The sequence below is a fragment of the Nasonia vitripennis genome, chromosome 5 (genome assembly GCF_009193385.2).
Source record: "Nasonia vitripennis strain AsymCx chromosome 5, Nvit_psr_1.1, whole genome shotgun sequence".
Taxonomy (NCBI): domain Eukaryota; kingdom Metazoa; phylum Arthropoda; class Insecta; order Hymenoptera; family Pteromalidae; genus Nasonia; species Nasonia vitripennis.
Window position 1 is genome coordinate 23033463 of NC_045761.1, and position 17696 is coordinate 23051158.

The following is a 17696-nucleotide window of genomic DNA, read 5'->3' on the forward strand; positions in this document are numbered from 1 at the left end:
AAAAAAAGGGCAAGAGAGGAAAAAATACTTCCCTGGAGTTGCCCAACGCAGAATCGATAACATTAATTGGAACGAATGTATGGCTGGGAAGAGAAGAGGCTTCCTATGCGATTGAGATTAACGACTCGGAGAATTTAAAAAAATGAAAATCTACCGGACAAGTACAGAAGAATTAGTTCAATTACTGTCGCGCTTTAATTCGGATGTTATTTCTAAAGTTCGCGCTTTCTTTTGGATTTATTCTACTCTATTTCCCGCGTGCCGCGATGCGCGGTTGCGCCATCATTTATTTATGTTGGACTGAAAGGAAAACAAGGATGAGAAATTCAGCGCGAAGATAGGAACTACTGGATAGATATATATCTACACGTAGAAACTATCGGGCGGAAGTAAATAGAAATGTCACCAAGAAAGTGAGAGAGACGTGAAAACAAGATAAAGAGATCGAAAGTTTAAGACGAAAATGCAAGAGATAGAAGAGTTCGATTCATATTATGCGATTTAGTTTCTGCAGATATTCAAAAGAATGCTTACTCTTCATGAGGTCGGACATTGAAGAATGTATACATAAAGTATTCACAGATCGATAAAATTTGACTCTTCATTTCCAGAAAGAAATTCCATGTAAATAACGCATAAGAATACTCTTTCGAGAGAATAGGTTTTATGTTATACTTCCCAATGAATTTAAGAATTCATAAATATTCAAACGCTATACCCGCACTACAATTTCGAATGAAGGATCATCAACTTGTGTATACAGAAAACATCTCTCAACGTTATTCTACTTAGCAACAATGGAAAATCATAAAATACGTATCCAATATCCTTCTGAGGAGAAGACAGGCTTGTTAAGTGAAAAATTTCCAGAGCAAAGTGAAATTTCTACGGCAAAAATTGCCATACCCCGAAGACGACTTACAGGGAAAACCTTTACATGAATTTCCGGATCGATCAAGAATGTACGGAGAAAGAAAGAGAAAGAGATAGCCTGTGGCTTATAGCAAGACTGGTGTATGATGCTCCGACGGAGGAGCTATTTCACGAGGTTCAAAGTTCACGTGTGGCTTATTATTTCGTAATAAGATTCGCCTCGTTGAATAAATGGATACGGCCAAGTTCAATATTGAAGCCTCAGGCGTGTCTCTACGTATCGAAGAATCACCTTTCGATATACAACCCTTTTTCGATCGATCCCAATTTCAAAGTCCATCTTATCGTCATCGCGCGACGATAATTTTTCACGAAGCTTATATAAGCAAGCATCTCTTCAGCCCGCTGAAAATTCACGAAACGTTATTACGAGCTATAGAGGGGGTACAAAAGAATATGAAAGTAGCCAGAAGTGCAGTAGTAAGCGCTGAAATGCGAATAAGTCTGGTGGAGAAATGTGTACACACAAACGGTAAGAGATGGAGAAGTAAAGACTTCCTGGAAAAGATAAGAATGTTGATATACCAAGACAGAGCCATCAGATAAAGTGTTATGCGTTGGGGAGAGATGACCGCAGAGAAAAAAAACGACTCCTCGCACATTACACAGCTCTGCGCTTGGCCGAAAGGAGAAAAGTAAATTTATTAAGCCGCACGACGATGCCGGGGGTGGGTTCACCTGAATTCCAGTGGCTTAATGGACGAGTTATGGTAACGCAAAGTGCAGGCCAAATATTAGATTTGAATTACGCTCAACAAGACTTTTCTTATCAAGGTCTGCATTTCTCAAAGGTGCGACTTTTAGTATTCGCGTTATCGGTGCAGACAACGATTGTTCCTGACACACTCGCTGAGTGACGATCATGTAACCCCCTTGAAAATTTCCGCGCGAATAATCACTCAACCCAAGCCATATTACGCGAATGAATATCACACCCCAGCGACCAACAGGCTGACGACACTTTAAATCGAAGACGGGACCATTGACACAGATCCATCTCCCGATTACGAGATCCATCTTAGGCAGCTATCACTGACAGTCGGGGCCATTTCTCAGGAGCGCATTATCGTGTCAATATAGCCCCCCCCCCCCCGACACACACGGGGACTTTCCGTCAGCACCTGCATCAATCAAAGCTTCTCTCCTTCTCCGCAACGCAACACCCCGCACACACACACGCTCGTGCGTGTGTCCCCGTAAACGATCCTAACTCCGGAGCATTACCCGGCCAGCGGCGATCCATCATAGCTCGCAATTTGTACGCGGACCGTATTTCATGATACGCGATGGCTTCGCGTAAATCTACTACCACTAGTACTTTGAGTGAAAAATACATGGAGAACAACTGCCGCTGCTGTTCGAGGCCAGCAGACTTTTGCTGTGTGTGTGGAATGTTTGGCTGTACGTGACTGCGAATACGGATGAATTTATGCGGGAGAGTCAATTATAAAGAGAGGAATAGGCTCGAGCAATTTATATACGGATCTAAAGCTTTTGTGAAGCTTTTTGTTGTTGTGGAATCAAATGCTCAATTGTTTTAATAAAAATTATTTACACGCTCTGGGCGATATCGTAAATAAAGTTTGATTTGCCTTCGATGTCGGCATCGGTTACTCTCGTTATATAATCGTTCATGAAATAAAATAATGACGCGCAATAACAAAATAAATATTGTCGAACAATCGAGAGCGATAACTGAGTGAAAATTACGAGTAAAGTGGAATCGATGAAAATCAAAATCGCAAAGACTCACCTTCCTCGCCGGGGGTGGGCAGACTCCTGGATGACTGGTTGGCGCCCATGTTTAAAAAATCGCAGACGTGCCAGCTTAAAGGCTCAGCTGCTGCTCGGCAGCGTCGGCTACGAGTCGCTGCGTCGATCCAGACGCCGTCGGCGCATTCCAGGACTCCTCCTTGCTTCTTCTGCTAATACTCTCTGCGCGCCACGAGTGTTCGGCATAGCTCGTTGCACCGGATCGCCTCTACTCCCTGCAAAATAAAAATAAAAATTAAAAAAAAATTTTTGTTCATTCATCGGAATCGATCCGATGCAGCTATGTGCTTTCGGTACACAGAATTGACCGCACGCTTCATTTGGGGCTCGGTTTGCTCTTGCGGTTAGTGAATAAGCGCAGCCTTGACGCGACGCGAGAGGATCTTCGGATCTCGATGCGGTGCGGTGATCCATGTGTGTGTGGGCGTATGACTCTTTGCGCGTGTATGGGTGTGTTGGTTACGCCGCCTGTGGTGTCCTGATATTACTCAGAGGTTAATGAAACTGCTGTCGTATATACAGAGTGTATACGTGGCCTCGCTTTTACGAGGGAATGCTTTTAATTGCTCCGCGCTTATATTTTTTCGGAGCTAATCCACGGGGGCTTTTTGCGCTTAATTCCGAGCTTTGCTTTTTTTCCTCCTTCGTCCTCCCTGACGCCGCTAATTTGGAAGAATTAGAACGTTGGAATAAGAAAATTCTGGCGAAGCGTCGTAAATTTTCGTCGGTTTTGACGTGTACGCGGAATTTTTGGAATATACGTAGATTTTGACCTGGATCGCTTTGGATCTCAAACGCTGGTCTCACAAATCACGGCTTGTCGAGGCATATTTCAAAAATTTCGAAAGTAACGTATGTGCGAGCTTACTTTTCGGACGGGATTTTCGAAACGTTCGGTTATACCGATGGCTCGATAATCCACAGGCACAGTCTGCGACTAGACGAATTTTTCGATCGTGAAAAAAAAGAAGTCGAATTCGACAAGTGAAAACGCTTTGCTAGGGAATCGCCTGTTTTTATATTTCCGATGTATGTACGCGTTCATTTTAAAGCTTCGTTAAAAAGCTCAGGTTTAATTTAGTCAGCAGGTAGTCGAAGCAGAAGCTATTCTCCTTCTTTTACAACAACTTCCGCTCCGCAGTCTTTTGTGTGCTCTCCAAACAATCCAACAATTCTATTATGTACCTTTCTCTATGTGTCCAAAGGAACCGTTAAAATTTCCATGCCTTCGCCTCTATTTTTAGAGCTCTGTGTATTACGCTGTACTGAAAGTTTTTTAAAACTTAGCAATCAAAAGGTTGCACTAATAAAAGGCAAACTCATCTCTTCATATGGTTTGTGAGACCGACTATCATGTAAGCTGGAAGTAATTGTAAACACGTCAACATGACTACTGCATAATAAGCAGCTGTGCAGAAGTAAAGACAACTGGAATGAAATGTCACTGCGAAACAAATGAAGCCGAGAAAACGTCAATCCGTAAATGAAGATGCTTACTCCTCCCGTAACGCGAATGTCTGAATGGAAGTCGCTTGAAGAGCGGAAGGTTATTTCACGGGAAGTTAAGCCCTGGAGAATTTACATTTAGAATACGACCGCGAGATAATGCCACCCGCGTTTCTGTGTATATTATAATTCATTATAGGCTAAGTTCGTTGTTCGTTATTTTGGAATGTTTAATTTCGTCGTTCCATCTTCTTTTCATTACCTCCTTTATTTTTCACTCAACATATACCCGCCCCCAAGTGCATATCAATCTACGTTCCACAATCGACATTCATTTACGCGATACGAAAGGCAAAACTCAAACTATATATACACTGCAGCACAAGACGATGAAGTTGCCTCACGAGGAAGTGGTATATCGCAGTGAGCATCATCTTGCATCTACACTCGGTGGGAGGCTTCTCTTAACTAGTTTCGGTGAACTTATAGTTTGATATAATTTCATCGCTCGTTGAAGCTAACGACAAATTGTAAGTACGTATATAGACCGCGCACTAGCACTTCGACGTTGTAAAAGGACTTAATTCCATCGCCCGATGAGCTAACTAATTAATACGAGAGCTTGTTAGTACTCTGCAAAAGTTGTCGAAAGCTATCCCACAATGGATTTTAATCTTGCGGGAACGCTGAGACAGAAAGATAGTACAGACTGGAAAGAAGTGGGTGTATGGCAACGCTATAGGTTACGGAGGGAAGAGGAAAAAAACTATGATGGAGTAGACCAATAGAAAAGTGTCGGGACACGAAAGTGTGAAAGTTTTTCTCGCAGCACACGATGTACTTTATCGTCGACTAAAAAAGAGTAACTCCTCTGCCCTCGTATTAATTTTTGCATCCGTGAAGAACTTCAGGAAGATTAGTGAGCGGATGTTGTTGCTGTTATTCTAAAGAGATTGATGAGTTGCATTAATTCAATGAAGTAGGTAATTTAATATAGTTCGAAAACACGGTCTGTATTTTCGCAAAATACGCAATGAACGCTCGATGATAAGCGATTTAACGTAAATTCGAAATTTCGCTAAAACAGCTAATAGCGAGGAACGAGAGATGAGTCGTAATTATGCTTTAATCATCCCCCCACGATGAAAGTAGATCACGTTCGCTTGCGTTTCAAAGATGAAAATATAATCACTCGAATCAATTTTAAAATGGAGAGAACTCAATTCGCCTAATGACCGCAGCGTCGCATATCAATGACACTGGAAGTGGCTTACTCTCGCGCATCGGTATTCAACGGATGAGCGACGGATGTATCGCGTTATACGACGTGAGAGAAAAAAACGTTCATTCGTGTGATCGAAATGCACGTCACGAGTATCGATCTCATTGATATTTGCCTCTTGGTCTACAGGAGCTCGAGAGCTTCATAAATTATTCGTCGATGTTTTCGACATGGGCTCCTCTATTGTACCTTTCAATAAAGACCGGCGCAATATCGGCGCTGCGTTGGCGATAGCCAGCGTTATATCGATATGTAACTGTAACGTTAACCAAATGTTGCCATCACTATTCCAGCGAAAAATTTGGTTTACGCCCGCGTCAGGGCCAAGAAAAGAAGACGATCGAGACAAGCCATCAGCGTGTACATTCGCTCGAAAATTATTACTCCCCGAGAGAAAACGTCACTTACACAGGGGCTTGCGCGCGATAAAACGCGTGTGCTCTCGACTGTGGCTCGTGAGGGCAGATAATGACGCCAAGGCACTCCCCCTCGAGTTTCTTCCTTCCTTCCGGCTGTGTGACCTGTTGGTTACGCATGCGCGCATCGAGCCGCGACTCTATACATACACTACTTTTAGCAGATGATAATTTATACCTCGTAAAAAACACTGGCGCTCTCGCTAATGCGGCTGCATGTGCGCTCGGAATTAAATTTCGACTGTGTCGTCGTCGCCGTCGTAGCTGTAGCCGCAGGAGAGCTTTAGCGCGTGCATTATTGTGCTTTTGTGTGCGCTTGCACCGAATGCGCGGGCGACGCTGTGTGTAATTAGTTTATGATCCGTTGAGAGAGTATGGGTTTGAGCGTCGATGCTAATTGGACGCTGTGTAATGAGGAGATTTGAATTTTTTTAAGGGAAATCCGGTGATTGGATTATCGAGGGGGCTGTGCGTGGAAAAAGGGAGCTTTTCGTAATTGCGGACAAGGACATACGATGGGTTGCGCGGATTTCGTTGTGTGCTAAGCATTGAGATGAATTGTAAGCTCGTAATCCACGGGGAGAGATAAATGCGTTTGCGGGTATGTGTCGTATGTGTCTTCTGTGGTGGTGTGGTGTTTGGAGACATTAAACGTATATTTTATGAATTATTTTATGCTATTTTTAAAAATAAAGTGCGTACGTGAATTTATTCATGGGTGTTGTGTGTGATGTAACAGAGACTGTTATTTCACTGCCAGCTAATCCAAATATTATGAAACTATGCTTTTGAGATGGAAGCAGACGACGACGACGCTTGAAGTATAGCTCGCTGATGAAACGAAAAATTATTTATGGTATGAGCATAAATTTAATTACGGCAAACTTATCAAGCGATTCCGGAAAATTTGCATGTTCAAAGCTGCAACACACGCGTGCTCCCACTTGTAGATCAATCCATGTCATTGCGTTTAACAAAGCATGTGACGTTTACCTAGAGGGATGCAGCGAGGAATGTAAAGTATTTTGCATAAATATCATCCAAAAGTTAAGGCTAATTTTCTGCGCTATATTTATCGATTTTGCAGATGTTCATAAAGTCTTGTTTGCGTAACTTTATATTCGCGAAAAGTTGATAATTATTGGAAACGCGCGGGCTCGGCTCACTGATGCAGTAAAGTAGTTAGTTATCTTCATTAAAGAAAATTTACGCGTTTTAGAGCTTGGTTTTCGAGTAAGCAGCGGTAGAGAGAAATGTATGACATAGTTTTCGAGGACACAAGGAAAGCTGGTAGAGATGTCAAATGTAAATTACCCTTTTCCTACTCTACATTTGCCATTAAATAATATTTCGAGTATAATTATTCGAACCCTTGTGCGTTTATAAAGCTTTATGCTTCTAGCGTACACGAATTAATCTCCCGGCGTTATATTTGTGCAATTGGAACGTAACTTTCTAAATTATGTGTGAGAATTTGGAAGTTGGATAATCTATTCCGCTGCATTTAATGCTACTGTATAGCTTCACCATTTGTACATTCTATGCAGCCTTCCAAATAATTACGTCTATTTACAATAAATTTGCGTTTAATTTTTGAAAGAAGTTTTATTAAAGCCCGCCTTATTTTTCATTCATTTATTCGTGCTCTCTTATATTACACATGGCGCATAAAAATTAATACTTCAGGATTTTACTGGATAATTTATTCGTTTGAAAATATGCAGCATTGTATTATCATTTTCATCAATAAATTTGAAAGGGTAATGCGTGTTTATGCGAAATAAGCAATCCACTGGAAAATTAATTACATACCTCACAAACCACAACAATTTTGGAATTACCATATTACAGGCTTTGTTTTACTCCTAATAATGAACCGAGTTATTATTGAAATCAAATAGTAAAATCGTTCATTTTTCACAATGGAAAAAACATCTTACTTTACAAAATTACTTTTTCGGTATTCATATTCAATATCGATGTTACTTCTACTAAAGTGCGCCACTGAAAAAGGAACAAGCTCCGAATCGTTTTTCTACTATTTGTATCCTTTTAGTTCGTAAAACTTTTCCAAATAAAATAAGATTCGCCTTTTCTTTCCTTATTTTTAGGAAACTTCTGCAAGCCATTGTCTTTTAGCTTCTCTTCTAACTCTGCCAGGACCAAACAGATTAAGATCGATTATAAGTTTTACGGATTGATGGGCCTCTTCGTTGCTCGCTTGGACGTCTGACTTATACCAGATTGTACTACTGTGTGATGTGGTTCTTGATGATCATACCGTAAAACACGTACAGTTTGTGATTGAAGGTATACAGGCTACTTATGGCTTCCATTTTAGAATATATAATGAACTCGTTAAAAACTTTATGTATAGTTAAAATTTCAGTACCTTTCCTGTACCTAATTTGCATAAAGTAAGGTCTAACTTAGATCCATCTTTATACTCACGCCTAAGATAGGCGAAATCGTAAAAGGGTATATTACAGGGTTACATTATTCTGGCAGATTGGCTTGAAAACGGATTTTTTCTCAGAATTTTTACGATCGCGTTGCTTCTTTCAATTATAACTCAATGCCAGAGTAGGGAGAGAAAATGATTCTATTCTGAGCGTCGATCATGAGACACGGCAAAACTATAAAACAAACAGCAATTAGGAGAGAGAACCAGATTTACAGCCGGTATAAAGCCATCAGAAGCATCTCGCGAGCTTGAGTTATAACCGATTCTCGGAATTACGATAGACTTTTTCCACCGTAAAAGCGCAAAAATATAGGTCATCTTTTTCCACCACTCTCTCTCTCTCTCTCTCTCTCTCTCTCTCTCTCTCTCTCTCTCTCTCTCTCTCTTGCGCGCGCGCGCGCGCAGCAACGTTTTATTACTCCTGGAAAGTACAATAATAAAGCCAGAATTGATTGACCCTTTATCACCCAATCGCGGGGAAACGCGTATTCCAAGCAATAAAATCCGGCAATTTGCATAGCTTTATGTAAAAGCTCTAGCGATTCCGCGAGCCCGAAAATGCGATTCGCCAAGAGTCGGCATCAAAAATCTACTCTACAACGGTCGAATAAACATTTCGTCCCGGCCGATCAGGTACATGATCGGCTATACCCTGCGCACTTCGTCGATGAAAACACGAGGGAGAGTGCGCGGGAGTGGGGGACTGCATCGCGGGCGGCAAAAACGAGAACTCTAACCAGGCATAAATAACGATTTTTTTTTGCGCTTGCCGACCATGAAATCAGGCAAATTCAATCCGTCTGCCACCCCCACTCACTCTCTATCTCTTCGTTCTAATAAATTACACACAGAATCGCGACCAGACTTTCTATCTCTCGAATGTGCCAAAATACAGCGTTGACTCGGGTTTTCCCGTCGCAGCAGCGGCAGCAGCAATCTCATTTTCGTATTCTCTCCCGCCCACAACGTCGCGTCGGCGCCGCGTTTAATCCAACTTGCGCATCATCTAAGTCCTCTTCATCGCTGCTTCCTCCTCCACTTCTCTCTGCGAGACTAAGTTGCGCGCATTAATGAACGTCGTTAATGAGAGAGAGAGAGAGAGAGAGAGAGAGAGAGAGAGAGAGAGAGAGAGAGAGAGAGAAGGAATGAACCTCAGAGGCAAGACTGGCTGCGTTCAATCGACCTGTGCTCTCTCTCTCTCTCTCTCTCTCTCTCTCTTCCCCTCTTTCTCTCTTGGGGATGAGAGTGTGCACGCAACGCCGGCGATTGCGCCTCTCTCTGAAGGTATGTGTAGCATAGGCGCACGGGAATAATGCGTTCCGCCGATCGCGCCTCATTTGATTCTCAAGTGTTTGCGATGCTACTTGCCGAACTCTAGAGCTACGCTCGAGCAGGCACTGTGTATCTCGGAGTTCTGCCTTTTTGGCTTAGTTGCTAATTTTAAGTTAAAAAATACATTGCCAACATTTTAAAAAAAATTCAAAAAGCATACGAAGTTGTCGCCAGTTTAACCATATTACAGCATATATTTAGTGGACAAAGTTTGGCTCGAAGCTATCGAGCGTGTATAATCAACGTAAAACCATCTCCTGGAATGGGTTATTGAAAATGTCTTATTGTGTGTAGGGATTGACGTAGATTAATTTGCGGAGAGCACGCTGGGGCTGGCAACATGCGCAAGGATAATGATGATTAGGGGGTAGAAATGCGGGTGAACGCGACGTCCTGTGCGAGTTTAGCTCGGAGGATTTACATGCCTTACGTGATCAAAGCTTTTTTGTTTTGCTGGAAAGTATAGAGGTTTTTTTCAAACTGAATAACTCAGTAAAAACAAAAATGTATTCAGAGCGTGCTTTGAGATGCATTTAATAATGCTAATTATAGCGATGCGCAGCAAACAACGGATTTTCAAAAAAGTGAACTGTGAAAGCTCCCTTTGTTGGCTTAAAACTCATTAGACTGATTAAAAATGATGGAAAATACGTGAATTAATTTATTACGAAAAATATGCGATTTCAAGTTAAAATTATCTTTTTTATTAGATAAATAAAAACCTTTTAAATTATTTAATATAAAATACAGAATTCGAAATATTTGTTTACTGCTAAAAAGTCTCTAAGCTATCTTTTTACGACAGAAACGTGAGAAGAATTCTGCTCCCGGAAAAGAATGAAATAGTAAACTCAAGTCGTTTCAATTTATTCTTCTCCAAGTTTACCTTAATTCCAAACGAATCATAACGTTTTTAAATTAATCTCGAGACTAAACCAGCACGTTGCACCCTTACATGATAGATATGTAGAAAAATTTTAACTAATGATTGTATAAATAAATTTTTTTTAAATTGCCATTTATATAACTCGATTCCCAGCTCGCTTAATATTCCTTTCACGGCTCGTGCAACGCTCAGGCATACTAAAAATTTGTTGCAATTGTATGATGAAATACTGCTAAGGTCTCCCAAGAGAAATATGGCGCGAAAAGCATGGCACGCTGTTATTCATCTAAATTAAAATTTCAAATGTATGACCTTTCCAGCTGTATCTTTTGTATTTCATAATCATACCATGTGCATTAAAATATACCGCGTGCGTTACGTGCAATAAATGCATCGACTGCCGTTTGAAACTTCAGCAAACGCAGTCAAAGCCTGGAGTAAAAGTAATGCTTTAAGCTTTGGCGAGCAATGCTTTAGTAGAATGTGGACTTTCGACGGGCAATTTAGGTGGAATCGCTCTCACTCCGTGCTTCGACCGTAATGTAAGCAAATAAACTTTCTGGGAGCTGTTTCGCGAAGTTTTATTGCTTGATTCGGTTTTGAAAAGCGTAAAAGTTCAGTTTTAAAATTAAAGGCCGCGATATCATTGAATACTCGAAAATACGAGAAATTAACGCGTGATTCTATTTTACGAAAAAACGCCCATACTGTGGTTTTCATTTGTAAAAAAAAAAAGAAAGTGTGAAGTCTCGTGTAAGAGATTCGTAAAAGCCGAGCGAAAATCTCTCGGGGAACAAATTGCTACTCACAACACGCCTCAGAAATTCGCCCCCGAAAGAATGAAACGCCTTTACTCTCGAGCTTTCCAAGATGCTCTTTTTCCTGAAACCCTCTCTCGGCATAAGCTACACATGCGAAGGGAGAAGTGCATGAATAAAAAGTTACTGAAAAAAAACTTCGAGTAGCTTGATACACACCCAAAGGTATAGGACATTTTTAACGCTTCAAAAAATGTTGTTCCTTTTTATATGATCATCTCGTCAGAATTATAATTTACTGCTCGCGTGAAAAGTTGCTACACTAAACTAGCGTCGGCTTATACGTATTTTCGTGATACTATATTTTCCACACTAGATCAAAAGCGGCTAACTTTTAGCCAAACTGTAGACACGCCAACATTTGAGAGACCTCGAGGGAGACCATGATCAAGTTGTAGACATTTCCATGTTGATGCTCAGATATTTCCTCTGTAGTGCAGTGTAAGTTATATATGAGGGATATGAGGGATGAAACTACTTTAACATATTTCATCGCTCCCGCGCGATCTGTTTAAATACGGAGTTGCGTGCCGGCAAAACTTTGTTAAAGGAATTACCAGAATCAGCCCTGTCGAGGCGGAAAAGTAAATTAATGAGACATTAGGTTTGTCATTTATACACCTAATTCGACGATATTTTGCTATGCCGTTCGGGAAAAAACGTTTACAATTCTGCAAAAGTTCTTTGATAAATATTTATGTGTACCGACGTCATCCACACGATATAACAGCGTTTCTAGAAATTCGTCGAACTTTATCAAATTTTTTCTCCGCGTACATAAAAATAATTCTACTGCTTCAAAGGGAATTCCGGGAGAGGAAAATCGAGGAAAGCACAAGGTCAGTCTAATTTTCAAACGGTGGATTCTATGAAAAATGCCGAGAATTGCGTGCGGCTATCCGCACGTCTCCTCGCGCAAAAGCGGCTGGTACTCGGCAAAGAGAAATCGGCGCGGATGCATGCAGGGATTCGCAAGCGACGCTATACACACGTCATTCGCAGATGTAACAGACAGCGAATGCTTTTCACGAGAGTAGCTCGCTCGGCGGTGAGAAATAGCTTTTGACTTCCCGTTCAGATGCTGCTGCTGCTGCAAATGAATGCAATTTCGCGGATTATTTTAGATAATGCGCTCTTGGTTTGAATATTAAAATTCTTGGTAGACGCTCTTGGCTTAGAGTTTATTGTTGTTTGATCTTAATACTATATCGCTTCTGCCGACGGCGTACAATGTAGGCAACATTTTACATTAGAGAAGGGTTACTCACTTTGTGTGATGAGTGTACGTCGTTTCATTAACGTTGTCTTAATAACTTGAGATCGTTAATAAATTATGGATTATTATTTATTGTAGGATGTATAAATTGAAAGGGCTGAGAATAATTGAAAGTATTTAGTAACATGTTAAAATGTTGTTGAAACTACCTTGCACTAGAACTACAATAAGTAATATTCCAACATATACAAACCCGCTGGCAACGCAATTTACAAGTTAACTGCTAACTGCATTTTCAACTAAAATTTTCACGTGAAAAGAAAATTAAGAGAAGACCTTCCTTCAATTGAATTCTCAGTCAGGAATATTCAACAATGATTTCACATCCATCCAAAACAATAAATTGCTCTTTGACGAAGCAAGCCAAAGAAAACGTTTCCCTTGCAAATCACAATTGCGCAATTGAATTGCGCCCGACGCTTTTAAATAAACGTCCGCCCTCTTGTTAACGCAGAGAAGCAGTTCGACAATCGACGGATTTTTATGCCCTCGTATGTTTGCTCTAAAATGCGCTGCACCGCGTATACGCGTATAATAGTATAGCGAAAGTCCCGAATAGCCTCTGAATCCGGAAATTACATTACAGCCGCGTCGGGAGTCCCGATGAATATGTGAAAGCGACGCATGTGTTTTGATTGGCGCCCTTTGGCCGCGCGGAATTTAATCACGTCGTCGACGCTCTTTCACCTTTCATTTATCTATATCGTTCAGGTTTTGTTTTCATCGCGCGACGCTCGAGGCTAACTGGAATTTTATTAATTTATTCTCGCTTTAACGGATGCATTGAAAAAAGGGTATTTGCAAAATTTTCTCGCTTGTTTACTTTACCTGGCATATACTGCATGTAATGCTCGCGATTCTTGATTTCACTTGGAGCAATCTGGGATAATTGCAAAAATCAACTGTTTACCGAAGTTATACAACTGGCTCGAACTTTCTTTTTAATTAACAAAGTTTTTTGTTCGCTTATCATTCCCTGGAGTATGTCAAGTCGATAAATATAAAACCACGATTGTTTACAGCGAATACCTGTAAATATGAGAGCTTTGCCGTTCTCGCGTTTGAAGCTCCGGTACATGTACTCTGCCCATTAGCTGATCATAGCGTAACATGAATTTCCATCAATATCAAAGCTCGTGTGAAAATTGATGCATGCGGAAGGCTTTTAACGCGAAGATATTTCTTTCACATCGCGCTTAAAATATCGTAACGCGTAGATATTAAAAAATAGCTGTCTCTCTGAAATAATACAGCCGCGAAAGTATTATGTTTTTTTATTCCAGACTCCATAAGACAGGGTTTTATAATCCGGTAATGCATCTCTCGCGTAGTGTGCGCGAGGATCAATGGATTTATTTGGAAAAAAAATTTTGATACATCACATCGAATTTCAAAGGCTTTCGCATTCGTATAAACTGGAAACTTCGATAATGTTACGAGAGATTCTCATTAAAACGCGAGCAAAAACGTACAAGCTCCGCTAATGTATATACTCACGCCGATATGTTAAACCGATTAGATAAAGAAACTTTGGCGCTTTTAAACTTTGGCTTTTATCGCAACACACAATGCCGAACACACTGATAGCAGAAATTCCCAATTTTCGATCCGAACGTTGTGCATACGCGGGTTGAAAAAAGGAATAAAATAAAATTCCTCCCGAAGAGAAAGAAAACGGCCCATCGCGGCTCTGGAGACTCGACGCAGCTTGGAAATTGCGCACGTGCGAGGCGCTAGTCTAAAAATACTTTAAACCGGCCCGGAAAGATTTTACCAAGTCGTCGTTAACACAGTTAGGCCGTTTTCGCTGCTACGGAATATCTATACTCTCTCGTGTGTGATATCGATTTTGGATGTGTTGTCTCTCGCTCGCTCTCTGTGTGCACAGCGAAGACACATCGCATGCGACGATGTAAAGATAAGTTCGTATACCTGTAGGGTGTGTTATACGTATGCATATACACGTGCACACATACAACAATCGCGTGGCGATAATAACAATTTTCCAGCATACGCACAGGAAATCCGACGGTTATACGAGCGCCACGTGTTTATTTATATTCGCCTCATCGGCGAAATCGATATACATCTCTCGCGGAATCGAGTCTTGACCTCCGAGAGGCTCGAGAAAAAGAAAATAAACAAAGCCATGCTCACCAGCGGCGAATCGGACTGCGCCGCAGCTATAGCCTCTCTCGTCCCCGTAACGCAGTCGTGCTCCTCTTGGGCACCATGACTAAGAACCGTGAGTCTTATGATACGCGTCGATAGCAACAATAGAACCGGTACGTGGACACAAGAGGCTGAGATGCGAAAAGCGGCTGTATCCCGGTGGCGCGCGGCCGCTTTCGGTCAGGATCGCTCGCGTTCTGAGCGCGCAACTGCCGCTGGCTTTTTCCCACCTCGCGTCGGTGTGTTCGAGAACCTAGTGCGGCTGCGCCGAGCGCCGGCCGCGTGACGAGCTATATATGCGCGTGTGTACTCTTGCGTGGAGGTGCAGGGTGGGTATAGAGGTATAGCTATATAGCTGGTGCTACGTCTTTTGCGTGCGCGGATGTCGGGATCTATATATACGGAATATGCGCGATGCGATAGTACGGGTTGAGTTATAATCCTGCGTCGAGGGCTGCCCGAGGAAGGGACTTGATAGTTAGTGAGGACGATTGGCTTCTTTCGTGGGCTAAACTTTGGTGCGTGTGTCTCATTTTATTAAATTTTCTGGTTATCGAATTGAGCGTTATTCGCTTGAGTGAATTCTTTAATTTAAAAAAATCCCTGCGGAGAGGAAATTCCTAGTTTCAGCATTATTCTCTGAAACCAGCGAAAGCTCACTCGATAAGTAAAACATTACCATCGTTAATAAAATTCATCTATACCGTTACGTTTTTACCTACAAATGGGGACGTGATGTTTGAAATCGTTGAGTATATACGGCTCCCGAAATAACGAGCGCGAGAAATAGAGACGCACAAAAAAAAACGCGATACCCCCTGTAAACTTCGTTAAAATAGGCGAACTGGATGAATTTCGCGCAGAATAAACGCGGCTATTTTATAAATACTCCAAAAGAAAATAACTTCCCTGCGATCATAAGTCAGGGAGTAAAACACCCCCACCGGAATGCATTTTTAAGAGGCAACACACGAAGCCATACCTGCACCTTATAAATAAAGTTGATTAAGAGGAGAAAATCTAAAATGCAGACCACCAGCGCTGCATCGTTGACGTCGTTATATATACGCACGCACAGGCGTAATGAATACTTTCTTGCTCGCTTTATATGCATTGCGTGTGCATCAAAATGCTACACTCTTGGCTTATGAAGCTGTTGAAAATGCAGTTTTACGCGCGCGGCTCTCTCTCTCTCTCTCTCTCTCTCTCTCTCTCTCTCTCTCTCTCTCTCTCTCTCTCTCTCTCTCTCTCTCTCTCTCTCTCTCTCTCTCTCTCTCTCTCTCTCTCTCTCTCTCTGTATACTAGAACTTTAGACACTCGCGCGTGCGCGGGTTATCAAAAATTAACAAGGCATTCCTTTGCGCGCAGGCTTTAATTCGAAGACAAGCTTCGAGAAATTCAGTCGAAAGTCAACAACGAGCAGGCAGATGCATTAAAGCCGAGCGATTCGTTTGCGCCAGTAGAGGATCCATTTTTATTCTCTTACTTTGCGTCGACATCAAGCTCTCTCTCTCTCTCTCTCTCTCTCTCTCTCTCTCTCTCTGTGTATTCCCGGCTCTGCTATAACACGAAGCTCATAAAAGCGAATAAATGCGCAGACCTTATGTTCCGGTTGAGCTAACATTGAATATACTCGTACACACGTGTGTGTACGTAGTACATCTCCTCGGGCACTCAAACCCCCCTCTTTCTTGCTCTTTATCCGCATTTTCGGTTGTCCCGGTTCGTACACTATAGTCTGGAGCTTATACGTACTACATTCTCTTTGGGATATTGCCTCCCTTCCGTCGGCGTCGATAACGTTTTGGCGCGGTTTTACTACTCGGATCATCGCGTGAATTATTTCGTACGCACAAGACATGCTTATAAATTTCTAACGAATAATTTCTGACACAAGGGCAATCGATGCACACTTCGCGTTAATTAAGCAGCGCGCGTGGATTCCTCGAAGGAAACGAAAGCTCGTATAATAAAAGATTCGCATCATCATCTGCAGCAGCGCCTCGGGAAGAATAAAAAGTTCTCTTTGAAGACGAATCTCTCGCGTGTGTGCGTCTGTGTCACTGACCCAAATCCGACTATAACTCTGCTGCTCTGAGAGAACAGTTGCGCAGACTAGAGGAGAACTGTTTTTTGTCTCTGTCGATTCGAAGCTCCTTTGAAAGCTCGAGCTTCTCTGGAAATTATGCTTTAATCTCGTGCATAGCCACTCGCCTTTCCCCCATCAGTCCACCCGAATTAATTTGGAATTTTCAGAGAAACTTTCGCAAGATCATCCAATTTGCGATCGCAAGTCATGCAACGAACGATAGGGGTATGTGCAAGCTCAGGTGGCTTTTTTCGCGCGCGCGTTAGCGTAATTGGAAGTAGCTTTTTTTTGCTCTTGTCAGAAGATACATGTGTATATAGTTCGCTGTCGAGTAGCTTTACTGAAATTTCGATCTTTCTTATTTATATTCGTTCGTATGCGTCGCACGTAATTTCGAGTAATTCGAAGTACGTGCGCACTTGTGCATTAGGAGAATAGCTCTGACGTATATATTCTAATTAGTGGTGGCATTTCTATAAGGTTAGCGTCGACGAAGAGCCGCGCGACTGAATTAAGATTTTATCTATTCATCGTGTTTAAATTATGTGGACGTTACGGTGAAATATTCGTGAGACAGCTAAAACGCGCAAGTCTGGCGATACCGTCGGCACGACTACTTGAAACAGTGACCTAGTTGCTAAAAAATAAATCATGTACGTTTTCGTGAAATATTTATTGTTGATTGCCACATTTATCGAAAGCCAGCTTCACCAATGGAGAACGAATGATTTTTTTTATAATTTTCAGTTTTACTGCAACATCAAAGTAGCTTTTTGCGAAAAGTTTTATTTTCCTCTCTCGTTTTATCA

General features: G+C 41.7%; 1 protein-coding gene across 6 annotated transcripts in view; it reads right to left on the reverse strand.

Moving 5' to 3' along the window:
* Nucleotides 1-17696, reverse strand: part of LOC100123710 (serine/threonine-protein kinase 32A) — a 75544-nt gene that overhangs the window by 50639 nt on the left and 7209 nt on the right. For 5 of the 6 annotated variants that reach the window (XM_032600496.1, XM_001607354.6, XM_003426648.5 and 2 more), the window contains one exon: nt 2687-2921. In XM_032600496.1, coding sequence (XP_032456387.1) covers nt 2687-2735 — 49 coding nt within the window. In that variant the 5' untranslated portion in view covers nt 2736-2921. Of the gene's footprint in view, nt 1-2686; nt 2922-14783; nt 15010-17696 lie in introns of those variants that run through there. The other variant, XM_003426649.5, reaches the window with a different exon arrangement.